The following is a 16,826-nucleotide window of genomic DNA, read 5'->3' on the forward strand; positions in this document are numbered from 1 at the left end:
TGTGCCATGAGTCAAGTCAAGAAAAACTTTCAGACGGTCCAAGAGCTTGGCACAGCTCAAAAGCTGAGGTCTCCTGGGGAGCCAGTCATCATCGTGGTGTTCTGTGAATAAGAAAAACATGCCCAGTGGAGCCATAATGAGGTCACTTATCAGCGAGGGCATTTGGAGGGTGTGCCTCACTTCCTCTCAGCATCCCTCCATCTGTCAGGGACAGGACATATGACCTCAGCAACAACTGCCAATAATGTCATGTGGCGTCAGACTCTATGACAGGCTTCGAGCTGACTGTCAGAGCAGATGGGCCAAACTTTCTGATGTACAGCCATAATGGAAGACTGAACCAGGTCAGATTTCTTCCATTTCTTCTAGCTGCTTTTAACTCAACCAACTTTTAGAAAAACTACAAATTGATTATTGTTCTTTTTACTAAGTATCCAGGCCAAAGCGCAAAAGGAACTGCCAAAGACAGCTCACACATTGTAAAAAAAAAAAACCCAAAAAACCCAGAGTAAGCAGTCTAATGTTTTTGTGTGATGAGAAAATACACCACTCAAGTCTCAACGATCTCAGTAGGAGAATAGATGGTGGTTTAATTGTGTGTGTGTGTGAGTGTAGAGGGTAAACAAAAAAGAGAATAGCTGATCACTTCAGAGCAACCACAACAGTGCAACAGAGTTCATGAGAAGAATTTGTAAATCACACAGGGCAATTACTTCACAAATAACAGGGGTTAAACTGTGGTGGGAAAACACAACAACTGTTTTTTTTTCTTTACTCCAAACCACATGAAAAGGATTCCATTATTAGAATGTTAAGCGCTGCTGATTAAGAAAGCCTCTTTGAATCCCAATGAGAAAAACGGGTCCAGCTGAAAACTTGAAAAAACAAAGGATTGTGCCATTTGTTGGTCTGGTTACTACTAAAAATATACGCAGCATGTGGCCTCTTTCACTTTCAATTAGAGTTCAATATATCTTTGAGGAAATCTTTCACCACGGATGGTTTAATGGTGAGGACTGATTCCCAAAGATAAACATTATGTCAGGCCTCTGGCACTGGATGGGGACATTTGTTGAACAGACAAAGCAACACTGGGAATTAAAGGCACTGCCATGTTTGGTAGCGGAGAAGTCTTTACACCTTCACTCAATCACTTACATCAAACACACTCCATGTTTGGTTTGGAGAGAGAAAGAAGCCGAAAGAGCGGGAAGTCACTCAGCACAATTGCAAAAAAACCACTAGCAACTATTAAAAGTTGCACACATCCTCTGTGTTTTAGTATTGTGCCCAGTTAACACACTGGAAACAGTTGTTGAGTAGTAGCCATAACACAAGAAAACTGCTAAATTTCACTCTGCAAATCAGCCTCAAAACACTGCCAGAGAAAAAGTCAGGGGCTCATCAAAGAGGATGCACAGTCAGGCTGGGCCAGGAATGTGCCAACAAATTTCTGACAAGGGTTCATCTACTGGGGAAGATGAATGATATCTGTACCAAGTTCCATGCAATTCACCCAGCTGTTGCTGAAATATTCCAGCTTGGAGCACAGAGGTGGACTGGCCAAAAACAAAAACAAGCAAAAAGAAACCAAAACAACAACTCATACCACAGCTCATTCACATTCTGCAGGGTGTAGCCTTGTTCCCAATTAAGACACTGGAAACAGTCATTTAGTAGTAGTCATAACAAAAACCAGCTGTCACCCCTGGCATGGTCATAAAAACAAAACACATTTTGCAGCTTATTAAACTAATCAACTCTAAATCTCCTTCTTGGGCAATGTGCCTGATCCACAGTTGAATCAATCAGATTAGGATACCATGTGAAAACACTGGCCCAAAACCCAGCTCATGATATGCTGGCACATAATCTTGAATTACACGATTCAACCTGTGGATGGTCTATTCTGTACACACAATATGGAATATTACAATTTGTAGAAACATAGCACCCTAAAAAAGGGGATTAATACAAGACACTGAAGGCAAATTGTGTTGCTTCTAAGCATTCTCATATGTGAATATACTTTGCCACTCTGGCATAGTTTCTGTGTGGAGTCTATATTATTCCAGAGGGCCACTGGGGAGAGGGGTTAAAGCCTGGAATGTACACTATTTCCCCACAGGAAGCTGAGCATGGAAGTCTACCATTGCCCCACGCCCTGATCTCTACATCAGACGCACAGTTGGCCGAAGACTGAATTATAGAACAAAAGTCAGATACACACTTGCTCTGTTATGTGTGGCATGAAGAATAAACATCAAAACAAACATCATAGTACACTGCTCTTGATCTTTTGTGTTTTATTAAAGACACTTTATCTTTGACACGTCTTACAGTTTCATTGTACAAAATTTCACGACATTACAAAAATACTGAAAGGCATTTTTAATAAAAAGGTACTGAAGCTTTCTACTTTGAGAGCTTTGTTTTTAATAAAACTTTATTCACAAGTTGTCAACTTTATTGGATGACATCTGCCAAGCTTTGCCTCTTTAAAGCAGCATGTTTTACGTTTACACAGGTCTCGACACAAAGTCATAGTGGGTGTTTCTTCAGACACACTGTATACTGTATATACACAGTATGGTACTGTACAATGTATGGCAGCATGCAGCATTTTCTGATGCTGCATATAGTAGATTTTCAAGACATGTATGTAGAAAGAACGAGTTTCCCTATAAGCTTCAGTTCAAAGTCTGCCTCAGAGACTTAAAACTGAGTTAGAGTGATGCTTTTAGTCAGTGGTTTTCAGTGTTATGAGTTTTTGCTAAAAACAGTTAATTACTAATATCATGCAAACATATTAGCATGATTATTCCTTTAGAATTCAACGTAATGATTTTCGTCTATTATAATACACAGCCTCACTGTTAGCCTTGTTATAGTACAAGGCTTGATGACATATTAAGGAGTTACAATGTGCCAAAATAATATGTTTTTGTTTTTTTCCTTTTCACTGTTTTGCTAAATTGTGCTTTGGCACTGAAAAGCTACTCTACCTATCCACTGGTCTAGTCCCTGTCTCGCTTTTAAGTATAAGTGTCTGGATGGCTAATATATATATCACAGGATTTCTCAGTGACATGAATAATCACTTTGATTAGTATCAGTAAAATACGTGTACTCAATATGATTTTTTTGTGTAGGAGATTTTTTTTTCCCACAGTGTTCCAGTCTCAAGTTACATGCGTCTGTTGGAGCAGGTGCCTGTTCTCTGGCTGGAGAGAGGCACGCTTGGAGGCTATAAACACTGAAATATATAGACATGACATTAAGACACACTGGCACACACACATAGAAAGGCCTCACCCAAACACACACAGAGACATACACATGAGCATACGCAAGGGACACACCCGACGCTCACACACTCCCACACACTCTGACCTAACACTTGTGAGCACCCGTCTGGTACATATAACAGACAGTCATTTCATTAAATGGCTCAGTGGGGGCTCGTCCTAGCCAGCAGAAAGAGGCCCACATCCAACACATATGCCCTCACTGTACTTTCCACCTACTGTAACTCATGTGCACCTAAGGAACTCTACATTATGGACATAATAAAAGCTTACAAAGGCTTATAAAGCTTTCCAAAAGCTTCACTTCGTGATCATTCAAGTGGTGACAAACAGTACTGAGTGTAGCTAAAATAGTGCTATAAATCACACATAAGTACAATGCTCAGTTTTGCAATAAAACCAAGCTAAATATCCTTCCTGAAATCAAGGAATTTGTTTTTTTTTTTGTTGTAGTTTTTCTTGTCATGATTTGTTTGTATTAGTCGCACAGTGAGCGAGTGGCAGGAATACGAGTATAGATCACATGCTGAATGCAGCTGAGGGAAGAAGGCACAAGAGCTACACGGAGCTTTGTTTACAGCTGCCATTTCTCGGTTTTGTTTCATTTCAGACATTAGTCCATGGAAAGGGCTTGACAGAGGAGAATCTACAAAGCAGATCTCTTTCACAACAGGAGAAGGACAAATATCCCTGGTTCTCTCTCTTTTCCACATTAAAACGTCTGGAGAGACTGAGGAAAAAGATGAAACTTTCCATTGAGAAAGCATAACTTGCTCAACTGTTTTTCCGTTGCCACCTCTCGTCCTTTGAGATGTTCAAGCTTCCATACTTGTCTACATTTTCCAGATTGTTGGAGTTTAATTGTATCCAGTATTGACCAGTGGCTATAGTAGTTATTTAAATTGGCACAGGTCAGGGTTATATACAGTCAGTTTGCAGTCTTCTCTATGCCATGATGAGATGGTTGCTTCGCTCTCTGATGTCTGCTGGAGGAACAAGATCTTTCTTCACCGGGGTTGGCAATAGAGTAGAACGTCTACCTTTGGGCTTGAACAAGTCTGAAACAAAGAATACCTGTGGAAGGTAGTGATAGTTTTCAGTTGGTAATTTCACTTGACATTCCTTTACAGATACACTATGGAGTTCCTCAGGGTTCTGTATTAGGTCCCCTTCTGTTTCCCATTTACATGCAACCTCTCTTATAACAGCCATTGTATGTACCTATTCATCTCATTAACATGAGATTAATCAATAAGGACAGTCAAATTCTCAAATCTAATCTATTTTAGCACATCAAAAAAATAAAACATAATGCAACCACTCACTATGCAGTAAGCCACCAGGGCTCCCTGTACAAAACCTGCTAGGACATCAGTAGGGTGGTGCTTGTGATCAGAGACGCGGGACAAGCCGGTGTAGAAAGACATCATAATGAGGGTGAACTGGGTCAGAGGGCGCAGCAGGCGGGCTCCATGCCAAGTGAAACGAGACTGCAGGTAAAACTGGTAAATAAAGAGACAGAGTAGTGGGTTTATGTAATGTGTATTCACGGTACATGCATGTATGCTTTACAATTCAACAATTCAATAACTCACCACCAGATAAAGCATGGTGTACATGGAGAATGATGCGTGTCCAGAGAAGAAAGATTTCCTGAGGGACAGAGGACAATCAGCATTTTACTACAGCTTGTAATCTGTACACAATAGATTTTGAATACTATACATTTAAATTTGTTATAATACCTGGCCTCTTGAACTTTGCTCTCTGGCCCCTGACACTGGTAGTCAGTGATGTAGCCCAGGGAGCAGTTGATAGTGGAGAAATCAGGTTTGCACACATCAAGGAAGTGTGGGCGCATGCGGCCCACTGACACTTTTGCAATGTCAGTGAAGGACTGACTGATGGCACAACCAAAGATGAACACTCCAACCTGCTTGTAAAGAGCAGAAATGTAGGGGTTCCCTACAAAAGACTTGGATCCCTCGTTCAGAAAGTAGATCCTGTAGCTCTCTCCGACGATGATCTGAAGGGACAGAAGAGGCGGTCACATCAGTGAAAATCATGATTTTGACGTCGTCCCAGCCCCAAAATCCACCCGAAGTCCTAAGTACTTGTTTCACATCTCCTGGGTGCTCAGTGAAAATGTGTCAGTGCAGGAGAGCCAAAATACTTTATGAGGAATGGGACAGCACTCTGAAACTTGGACAGAGGAATTTCTTTTGCTAGTAAAGTGTGGTGCTCACATTTCACATGTAATTTAAGACCAACTGACAGTTTTACATAATCTGAATAAAATATCAACCATTTCAATAATTTTAGACTTCCCTTGTCATTCTTTTTTTGTGAGTTATGTTTGAAAATAGTTGATCTCAAACACAGGCTTTGCTTAAGGTATTTCCTTCAAGCAAAGTCTACAGCATTGCTGGATGATAGTGTGTAGAAAGGACTCAAAATACTCATGGACAGGCCCTCAAGCTGTTGCCAATTTCATAAAGGGACAGCCCTAAGCTCTTGTGGACTTATTGGAAATGCACATCAAAGCCCGTGATTCTATGGGGATGGACATTTGGGACAAGACCATACTGAGCGCTGATGTTCAGAGTGGAGAATATAGGGTCTATATATGACTGAAATAGCTTTTTTTTCAGGATGGAGATGTTATTATGGCAGCTAAAAAGGAATGCTGTGATTTCCTCTGAAGTGGTTGGAAAAGGGCTACTTTATAGTTAAAAGTGTTTACCTGTGCCATTCTACTCCTGGGAGAAAACAGTGAGGCAACGTGGGAGGCAACTCGAACTGTCCGCCATGTATAGTTTTCTATAAGTGTGTAAATAAACCACCGTCTAAAACTGATGATTGACGGGTATGGAGGAGATGGATAGCCATAACTCACAACAGCTGTTCAAGCTCAAAAACTCCCCCCCGCCCTTCTCCCTTGTTGTCTTCCAGCTACTCACAAATTAAAGTAAAAGAGAGGAGTGATACAGAGAGTGTGTGGGATTTCCAGAGATAAAGTGGTGGGATAGAGGGCACAGTGACAGAAAGTGAGGATAGAAAGCAGAAAAAAGGAGGATGCAAAAAAGGACAAGAGGAGCACAAGCGAGAAAGGAGAAGAAAGGGGAAGGTAAGAGGAGGAATGTGGACTGGAGTAGGAGGGAGAGTAGGGAGGGAGCGGGGGAGGCACCGCTGGTTCTAATCAGCAGAAACGCTGAGCTAGGCGACGTGTCTGATTTTGGTGGCCAGACTCCACCAGGCGCACGTCGGGGGCACGTTTGTTTTTCACTGCTCCGGCTGTCTCTGTGAAAAGGCTCCGATTTCACAAGGGATGTCTGGCTGTTTTCATGTTAGTATCCTGGTTTCATCAGACATTCTTGCAAGGGACGCAAGAATAAGTCTCATTCTTGGAAACACTCTTTGCAGAGGGATAACCCTTAAGGAGATTTAAGAAGCTGATAGAGTATGTTGTTTCCACCATCCAGGCCTTTAGAGCCAGCTCGATACAGCCCAGCTGCTTTAATGGGAGAGGGGGGAAGGGGAGAGAAAACAGATCTGGTTCCCCTTGTGTAAAAGATTTAACAATGTGAACGAGTAAATGAATTGGAAGTGTAGCATATGTTGCTGTTACACTGAAACCTCAGAGATAATCATCTGGGCAAGATGCTGATTTGTGGCTTATGTCAAAAGTCTTGTATTTCCAAAATGACACCAAGTTGTTTCCCTCGCTTAAAAAAAGATATACATCAACTCTAAAGGATGTGGCCTCTTGTGTTTCTAAGCTCTGTTCAGGGAGAAATGAAGCACTGAATGATCTAATGTTGTTTTCTGGTTCAGAAAACACAAAGGTTGGCAGAACGCTCTAGGGGGGAGATGGATTATAAAGTCACTTTTTGCCAGGGGAAAATGAGATATCTGGCAAGGTCTTCTTGTTTGGGGACTTTGCCACAATTCCACCCCACCAATTACAGTATTTAACCGAACAACCATTGCGTCAACCATAATTACACCTTCTCACCATGCAAACCCCTGTGGCCCTAAGCCTGTAGAGTAGTCTGCTCGCCAGGAGGAGGGAGAGAGCTGCCGGAGAAGCCATGCCATGAGGCAAGGCACCGTCCAACTGCGGATCTGCAAGGTGATAGCTGCATATGCTATATGCTGAGTAACACCACAGAGCAGCTAGAAAAATTCTGAAGGATGAAGCAGTGTGACTGCTGCATAGAGCTTGACCTCAGAATCCATTTTTTACACTGCTAGCACATTACCAGTAACTTGGCATTTTCAATGTGGTTGCTAATGTGTTAGCACCTGTTGAGAGCGAGACATCACTAAATGTTTGGTGTTACTAGCGCTATGTTTAGGGAAGCCAGTTGGTTGGAATTGGTTCCCAGTGCACTAACAGGAGGTTGCTACATGGTTGCTATGGTTTTTGGGGTGATTTCTAGAGGTTTAGTAGGTGGCTGCTATATGGCTGACAAGTTGTTACAGCTTAATGGTAAATTTACACATTTAGTCAAGACAGATAAGAAGAAAATTGAGACACTTAAAATGTTCACTTAATTATAATTAAAACAATTTGGGTTACAGACCTACAATGATGTGGGCCGGGGACCTGCTTCCACACCCCATACTTCCGGTGCCCTTGCTTATACCACACCCATCTTCAAACTCTGTCAAGTTACTCAAAACCACCTCTGGGGTAGTTCCTGCTACAGTAGGTGTCTCCAGGACTACATTTTGCCATGATGACACCCACGTGTGCACATACACATACAGGCAGACTCACAAGGTGAAACAATACCAGCCATGCTGTTGCGGCTGGTAAAAATAGCGCTAAAGCCCACCACAGGCATGTATGAGGCCCATGTCTCATGCATGAAACTATGAGATGTAGGGGATAACATGCAATTTAATAACTTCTAAGACTGCTGCAGACGCATAGCTCAAATTGGAAGCATATCTGACACCCACGTCAGAAAAATGTCTGGTGTAGACAGGATGTTAAGCTCCCACCTCAGAGCGGTGAGAAAAATGATTCTGAATTACGGGATGCTGGGATAATGGTTTAGTGCACAGATTTTGGACACATGCTCACTGTTTTCTCCCAAGAGATCTGAGACAGAGGAACAACTCAACACTTCACTTTCTCAAGTGGCTTTATCAGCCGAGTCATCTTAAGCCCCCGAAGAGAAAGCATTCAACAAATGTTGTTGACTGGTTGTTATCTAGGATGTGCTGAAGCCAACCAGAGGGACTGATAGCACAGGTATGGGGAGGTGTTGTTTCAGTAATCATGTCAGGATAATCTCAGTTTATACCCACAGTGAGTCTACTCTAAGATAAATAGCTCTGATGAAGGGTGCACAAGCGTATTTAACTGAACATGAGAGCAGTGAGAATGTGGATGATTTGGTTGGAGAAGAAACACAAACACTTGTTGCGAATGTAGTTGATTCAACACTTGAAAAATCTGTAAATCACTACCATTCTTATACATTTGTAAACTATCCTCGTTGGAAATGTTACAGTTATAATTAACAAATTCAAACCTCTATTTCTGACTACAATGCACTGTGCACTCAGGGTGAGAAATGATGTGGTCAACATCTGGTTTAAGGTGTAAGTGCGTGCTGCTAGTAATGGTGAAGGCTGCTGAAACAGCCACAAGAAGTGATGATGGCATTAGTGATCGAAGTGAGGTGACTTACAGAGAGGATGGTGATAAGAATGCCAGCAGCGCTAAGCACACCGTCGCTAATGGTGTCTCCGTTTTTGGCTGGGTACTTGATGGACTCATCATCGCAGTAAAACCCTCTACGGTAAGGCTGAACAGCACTGGTCTCAATGACCAAGAAAGGCAGGCCGGCTAGTGTGAAGAAGCAGTGTGCGGCACACAGAGAAGGAAGGGGGTGGGGATGGGTGGGTGAGGGAGGGGGGGGGGGGGGGGGGGGGGAGAGAGAGAGAGAGATGGAGGTGCTGGGTTAATGATACGCAAATTACAGAGGTCGCAGGTACAAGCACGAGGTAACGAGGGAACATCTGGGACTGGCTCAATTAATTCTGTGGCTGTTATCTGTGACTAATCAAGAAATAATGACTCAAGCTTTGTTCAATATTCAGTATTAAAGGACCATAGCTATGTTTTTTTTTGTATGTTTCAGCCAATTAACTACAAATCATGAATGCTTTACTTTACAGCTAGCCATCTTCCAAAGCACACCATATCTCTTCCGACTGCTGTTGGTTTCCATTACTTTAACTACAGAACGACAAACAAGTGTCAGACATTTGTAAGTAAAAGGAACCTGAAATAAAATTTTTGTCAGCTGACATATTTAGCTTATAACTCAATGATTCTGTAACCAGCAAATTACTCTGGTGGAAAAGCTTAACTCAACATTTGCTTAACAGATTTCTTGCTAAGCTTAAGCAGAATCTCTTGGCCTTCATGGAGAACGTTAAACTCTTGTCACGCGTACCAACTCAACTACAACTGGAAAAACTCCATATGCTAATGAAGACCAGGAGATTAAGGTGAAAGCCCTGCACGAAATCCAGTAAGTGGATGTTGAGCTGCATTTTTTTGTCTAATTACTAGAGCTGCAGGGACTAGACATTTGACCTATGAGTAAATCAACAAACAGTTAATTACCAATGATTTTAACAGTAGTGGATGAACTGTTTCTGAATCATTTTTAAGCAGGTACGTAAATAAATAAATAAATAAATAAAATCACTGATTTGAACTTTTAATATTTTCTGGGGCATTTTTCAGTACTCAACATTTTATAGATTCAATGATTATTTGATGAATTGAGAAAAGGATTGGTAGTGGCAGCCCTTTGAGAATTAATCAATATTCTGCCAGTGGTAAAATAAATGGAAACCAGTGGCTGGTCTGAAGGATAGAAAATCAGTCTGAAAGCTTTCAATGACGGGCTTTGGGAAATGGTTGGCAGTAACATACAGCATACATGATTTACAGCTAATGAGGTACAACATGCATGCACCACTGAGAGTGAGTCAGAGCCTGTCAAACCAATCACGTCTTTTGATGTGTCTAAAGCCAATCGTTGGATGAATTGAGAGAGGTCCCAGCATATGCTCTCTCGTTCCCCTGCTGCACCAAACCAGGACTTACTGAGGCCACGGGCACAGAGACGCCCACGGCTATGAGCACGGTGTTGGACACTGTGCTGCTCTTATATGGAAGCCTGATGCTGTTGTCATTGCAGAAGAATCCTCTCCGGTAAGGTGGGAAGGGAGATTTGTGCAAAAACACGGCAACAAGCAACACTGCATGGTCGGATAGACACACGAGCGCAGGTCAGACAAGATCTTACAAACCAAAACAGTGGACATCTGCATCGACAGACAGACATTATCAACAGGAGGACAAACAGAAAAGCACACAAAGGCACAGACAGAAATCTCACAGTCAAACAGATTAAAAACTCCCAGCAGAGATGAATTTAAGTTATCTCATCCTGTTTCCCAAACTGACACTGATGCTGTCATAAGAAAATTTGCTAAAATAAACAAAATAAAAATAAACATTTGGTATAAATGCTTCTAACTTAAATGAACCTTTTATCCTTAGAATAGCATCAACTGATCTCAAACAGGCTGAGATGGTGCTAAAAGGGTTGGATGTGTCATGTTCTTAAGAGAGACCATTGCTGTTAGCTGACAAGAAAAAAAAAAAACCCACACTATCAGAGAGTCTTCCTTTCCTGCTGAGGCTTTCAAGTGCACTTAAAAAAAATAAGGCCTACTTTAAGATGCCTTGGGGGGTGTCCGCGTCTGATCAATTTAGTGTGTTTCTCCACTTAAAGTGACAAAAAGATCTTATTCATCTCCTGACAACAAACACAGAGTGGGTGTACCTCAGATGCAAGCCAAAGAGGACAGCTTATTTTCCCCCCATTTACTAAAGGCGTCAGTGGAGGACTTTGAAATTTGAGTGTGGATGTGGTACCCAGGAGATGCCTCAAATCTCTGACAGAATTTGGAAAACACACTTTCATATCACTTCAAAGCGGCATTTAACTGATGCTGGACCTTTCAAGTCGCTCTTTGAATAATTCTGCGATCTGCCGATACAAAGAAAAACAAACATCAGGGCTCTTTCTCACACACTCTCTTCCTCTGTCTCTCTCTGTCTCAAAAAGCTAAAAAGCACTGAGGTGTAGAGGTCAGCGCTGAGAGCTGCTGAAGGCAGGATGGCGGCGGAGGCGGCGGTGGTGGTGGGGGCATGATTTCTCAAACCAAATGTCAACACAGGCCTGAGTTGCTGCTGAGCCCCTCAAACCCTTGCATCCGCACGTGCACGCACACACACACACACACACACACACACACACACACACACACACACACACACACACACACACACACACACACACACACACACACACACACACACACACACACACACACACACACACACACACAGTTGACTGGCCTTTGAAAGTCCAGCTGGGTTGAGCTCAGGTTACAGACAGAGCTCTGCTGCTTGATGGGAACTCCAGAACCCTGGCCTTCCCTCCACATTCAGCAGGATTCACATTATTAACTTTCTCATTTTCATTCTCCTTCTGAAAACAAATACCTGGACTGAGCTACAGTCGGCTCTGAAGCAAGTATGGTGTCAAAAAAAAAAAAAAAAAGAGCAGGGCAGTACGTCTTAGGGCTTTGTAACAGTAAAAATACAGTTTACTGTACTTTAAATCCTCAGTGTCTGATCCTTCAGTTTGCTTAGCCTGGCCACGAACCGAACCACACAGGCCTTAGCAAAACACATTCACAGGGATTTATAAAGGCTGCCCAAAATGCTGATATAAAGCAGTTGGGGGAAAAACAAGCACACAGGGCTGAAAGTGCTCAATGTGAAACATGTTAACCCCGGAGTCCTGACCCCTGCAAACGCCTCTGAGCACATTCACAGACCCCAAAGAAACCACAAGGCAAGAGGGCAGTGACTGATGGAGAGAGACAGAGAGGTGGCAAATGGACTGATGAAATAAAGTGCCCACAGTTTTTAAGGAACCTGCACAAGGCACAAGTGCCTCAAACAGCTGATTTGAAAGAGGAAAAAAAAACACAATGAGACACCGTCAGGTCCTGTCTTCCCGACATTCAGCTGGGTTTTTGTTCTCTGCTCAGTCCTCTGACCCCTTCCAATCCATCTAAACAGTGCAGCATCAGCATTGTATACGGCATCTGGGAATTTTCCCCCTCCTACTCTCTTCCTCCCTACCCACTTCTAAAGGCCGGGTAGGGGGCAAGGAGGAGGAGGGAAAGTGTCCTCGTCGTGCCAACAACAACACCAGTCAGCAAACGTGGGGTATGTCTTTTGCATTAGCTCAACATCAACCCGAAGACAACCGAAATAAACAAAATGGCTGGAGAGCTTTCAGGTCCTAATACAAACATCAGGTGCGTTCTATTCGGTTCTGCCCTAAAGCCGTTTGCTTTATAATCAACTGGGGAGCTCTAACTGAAAATAAGCAAACACAGTAAATGAAGAATGATGATGACTTTTTCAGCACATGCTCCGTGCGCCGTCTCACATCAGAATATGACAGAAAAATACTATTAAAACCTAATGGTTAAAATTTCCTACGCTTGTCCGTTTTGCCTTTCTCCCAGTTCAGGCCTGGCGGTTCCATGTAGCTGCAATTTGTGGAAACTAGAATCAATGTATAACCCTCACGCTGAATTAAAGCCCCACCATATTTTGGAGGCATTCGCTGAAAACACCAAGTGTGACTGTTAAAACAAACAGACGCACATTTTCCACTTGCACGGATCTCCCACTGTCTGGCGTAGAAATGTATACATGTCTGAGGTAGATGTGGTGTATACACAGATGCAGTTGTTTTTACTCGCAGCACCCCCCACACAACCTGCTCCCTGTCTGTCTGTCTGTCTGTCTGTCTGTCTGTCAGTCAGTCTGGCCTGCTGCAAAACTTAATTCCATGGTGGAAGGGAAAGTGGGTCTGCCTGCTTGGGTTAAATGAAATCGCATTTGCATTGAATTGCTAGTGACTAAAAGTGCTGATTATCTTCTGTTTTGCCCTTCATTTATTATTCATATTTCTTTAGAGTAGTAGTATTACACACAAGGTGGTTTACACATACATATCTGTACCTCCTTAATTCCTACAACCCCCATAAAGAATTCCTCAAACATACATGAAAAAAAAGTATGCGGACAATACATAAGCACAAACGATTCATACATGACATAGATCATACACAATAATACAACATGTATATCATATACATATATAGTACATACAGACATTTATATAATATATACATACATGCCTGTACCATGTAAGTATACACCTGTATGAGATACAGAAAAATATTAGCCGCTTTTATGGAGACATTATTCAGTCCCATCTGAGAACATATGCAGTACATGTAAGTTCATTCCTCTTTGCTCCATTTAAACAGCAGATACAATACATCTGAATGCCTCTGTCTTACATGAGATAAATCACATAAGGAGGCCATGTCCTAATTTTTATGTCAGATTATTTGTACATTATGACACATTTAATGACACGTTCCTTAAACTGAGAGCTTACAGTAATGCCCCAGTGTCGTTTTCAAGCGTCTGCGATTCAACTCTTTCACATGTGACATATCAAAAACAAACTTGAGGCTCATGATTGCTGTATAACTTGGCTTCACTTGTTTTAGCATAAGAACAAGCTAAAGTTTTTCATTTTTAGAGGGTCAGTTAGACCAAATTACTGAAAATTTGAGTCTTTCAGTTTCAATTTTACTTTACAATTTTACTGAAAATATAAATGTCACTGTGGCCAATTAACCACCTAATATTTATTGCTGAACCAGGGCAGAAGCAGAGGGAAACATAAGACGATTAACTGGAAAACATGAAAGCCACCTGCTACGGCTTAATGTAAACTGAACTTGATCACCTCACCAAAGGTTGAAGCTAAAAACCAAAAACAACAACAACAAAAAAAACTGTCTGCTTTCCTCAGCATTATTCATCAGGATTAGGTCCAGTCACCTCTGAATCAGGGCAAAGTTCTCCTCCAGTCTACTGACTAATGTTATCTTTACTGGTAGTAATGGTCCACTGGGATCACAGTTCCTGCGCATAAGGAAAGCGATATCCCTGGATGCAACAAATACGAGAACTGTAATCAGTGAGCGGAGGAGGAGTGATACCCAGTACTGGCTCACCATTTCCTCCCTGTGGTCGCTCCCTTTAAACCACATCTTTTACCAGAAAAACACTTCTGGTTTGTTGACAAGCTTCTCTGTGGGGAGATATGTGCATCCAGAGCAAATCGTGGGAATTTACCCTCCACAGAGACAAAAACTAGACTGAAACTAATTATAGCTTGTCAGAAAACAGCTGTTTATACTGCAGACCTTCCATGGAATTATTTTAACAATAGATTGCCTGCTGCCTTTCCCATGCAGTTGCAACAATTTTATTCCAAAGATATTCTGCTTTGCTGTTTTGCAATCATGACCTTACACTAATGTTCCCCAGAACAACCCATTGGAAACATGTGGTGGTATCTGAGAAGAAAATAAGCGAGTGAAATTAGTGAAGAGTCAAAGGTTTAAGCCTGAAAGAGAGCAGCAAACCTACTGTAGGACTTTTGCCTTTCAACTTCGGCATGAAAAAAAAAAAGTTCACCTGCAATAACAACCTTAAACCAATGTCTGCAGCTGCTGAACATCACAGGACCTGTGCTGATGAACATGCACACACACAGGTTTGACCTTTTCGCCACTTCCCTTAATTACAACACACACACGCACAAATATATTACACCAGATGTTGAGATCAGAGGAATTCCTGCTGGTGTGGAATGTGAACCATTCTGGAAAATATAATGAGGAGTCAATGCAGAGGTATACAGTACAGGTGTGGGTGGAGACCAGGAGACCAAAGAAATGTATCCCTGCTGGAGCAATTTATTAATTAGTTTCCCCTTTTCCTGCTTTTTTTTTTCCTTGGCTGAGGAAAACAGAGACTACCACAGGCTAAGCTAAAGTAATTTGTGGAAAATATGGAGCTTAATAGTTATTACAGCTCAGTGTGTAGGCTACAGCGGCTAATGGGGCATCACTTGTTGCTTTAGTAACAAAGCCTGTGGAGCTGGTGTGGCTAAAACATTTCACATTTGGCTCACGAAGGTAATTAAATATGAATATTTGCTTGAAATTAGTTTTTCCAACTTCGTAACAACTGCTTCAGTTAAGTTTAATTAATGACATTTTTTACGACCTGTGCATTTCAGAGAACATTTAGCTGGTTTGAGGTTTACCTATCAGGGCATTATGGGTAGAAAAGTGATTTTCCTCTAAATGTAAGTATCATTATCATATAATACGGTATTTAAATCGGTCAAATAAACCATGAGGAATATCATATTATAGTCATGGGCAGGACAACTGGTGGATGAAGACAACATGAGCTGAGGGACAAAAGAGTAGTTAGTTAAACTCATCCTGGACACATGAACACACCGTTAATTCTGCAAACTTCACAGTGAAACAATACGAAGGTTAAAGTAAAAAAACACACACACATACATTCAAAAAGCAATTAAAAACAGTAAGTGACATATAATTTTATAGACGGGAGACTCACCTAAAAACAAGCAGAAGAGGTCCACACCGACCAGCAGCTTTCTCCTGCGGTGGTCTTTGCAGTTATTGTTGTTCAGTGAAGTCCCGCCGTTCCTCGTCTCGGCTGCCATCGTTTTCTCATATATCAAACAGCGTTGCATTTAAAACTTATAATGTGTCTCAGATTTTAAAAAAAAAGGAAGCAAAGTGTTGCGACAAGCCGCCGCAGTGTTGCTGTTTACTTTGTTTTCTACTAACTACTGCAAGTGAATAGCGGGTCTGCGTGAATCCTGAGGAGGAGTAGTCACATAAGTCTGGGTCGCTGCTGTGTAAAACAGGCTCTCTCTAAATGAAACCGCTGCTTCTCTTCCAACAGTCTCTACCCGCTTTCTAATAACTTCTAACCATCCTTTACTCCTTTCCATGGAGGTAGTGGGAGTCTTGTGACGGCCTTTCTAGAAAGCCCCTCCTCCAGAGCCTCCCCCTTTCAATTAATGCCATATGCAGGCTCCTTCACTCAGGCTGATTCCCACACTCACCTCTCACAGATGAAGCCTGCTCCCTACAACACAGCAGCACAAAAACAAGGGGGATTCCACAAAGTCACAAAGCCAAAAGGCAGCCAGATAACTGGGAAAGGGAATTTTTTTTTCCCAGGGTCCAGGCTACAAGTTGTATGTTTTACATAGACTCTGTTCTGTCTGTGATTTTTTTTCTCTCTTACTAAGTAGGCTATGGTTGTTTTTCACTGAACATGCAGTAAAATGAGATGCCGGGTCTTTCCCTGGAAAAAGCAAAATTCCCAGATTATTCAGACTTTTCCTGTCTGATGTGCAGTTTGATAAATGGAAACCATGAGCAGTGTGTTGAGCTTCCAACATCACTTAAATT

General features: G+C 42.0%; 1 protein-coding gene across 2 annotated transcripts; it reads right to left on the minus strand.

Annotated features, from left to right (window-relative positions):
* Positions 1–2,281: 2,281 nt before the first annotated feature.
* LOC121192914 (phospholipid phosphatase 3-like) lies at positions 2,282–16,318 on the minus strand. 2 transcript variants are annotated; one of them, XM_041054910.1, is made up of 6 exons: positions 15,958–16,318; positions 9,014–9,171; positions 5,054–5,334; positions 4,904–4,961; positions 4,634–4,810; positions 2,282–4,382 (listed from the first exon to the last, which is right to left on the minus strand). In XM_041054910.1, the coding sequence occupies exons 1-6, from the start codon at positions 16,094–16,096 to the stop codon at positions 4,254–4,256; spliced, it is 942 nt and encodes a 313-aa protein (XP_040910844.1). In that variant the 5' UTR covers positions 16,097–16,318; the 3' UTR covers positions 2,282–4,253. The 2 variants fall into 2 exon arrangements, with proteins under 2 accessions (XP_040910844.1, XP_040910846.1); XM_041054912.1 differs by lacking the exon at positions 9,014–9,171 and adding an exon at positions 10,447–10,601.
* Between the last annotated feature and the right edge of the window lie 508 nt (positions 16,319–16,826).

Source organism: Toxotes jaculatrix, chromosome 14, assembly GCF_017976425.1.
Source record: "Toxotes jaculatrix isolate fToxJac2 chromosome 14, fToxJac2.pri, whole genome shotgun sequence".
Lineage (NCBI taxonomy): Eukaryota > Metazoa > Chordata > Actinopteri > Toxotidae > Toxotes > Toxotes jaculatrix.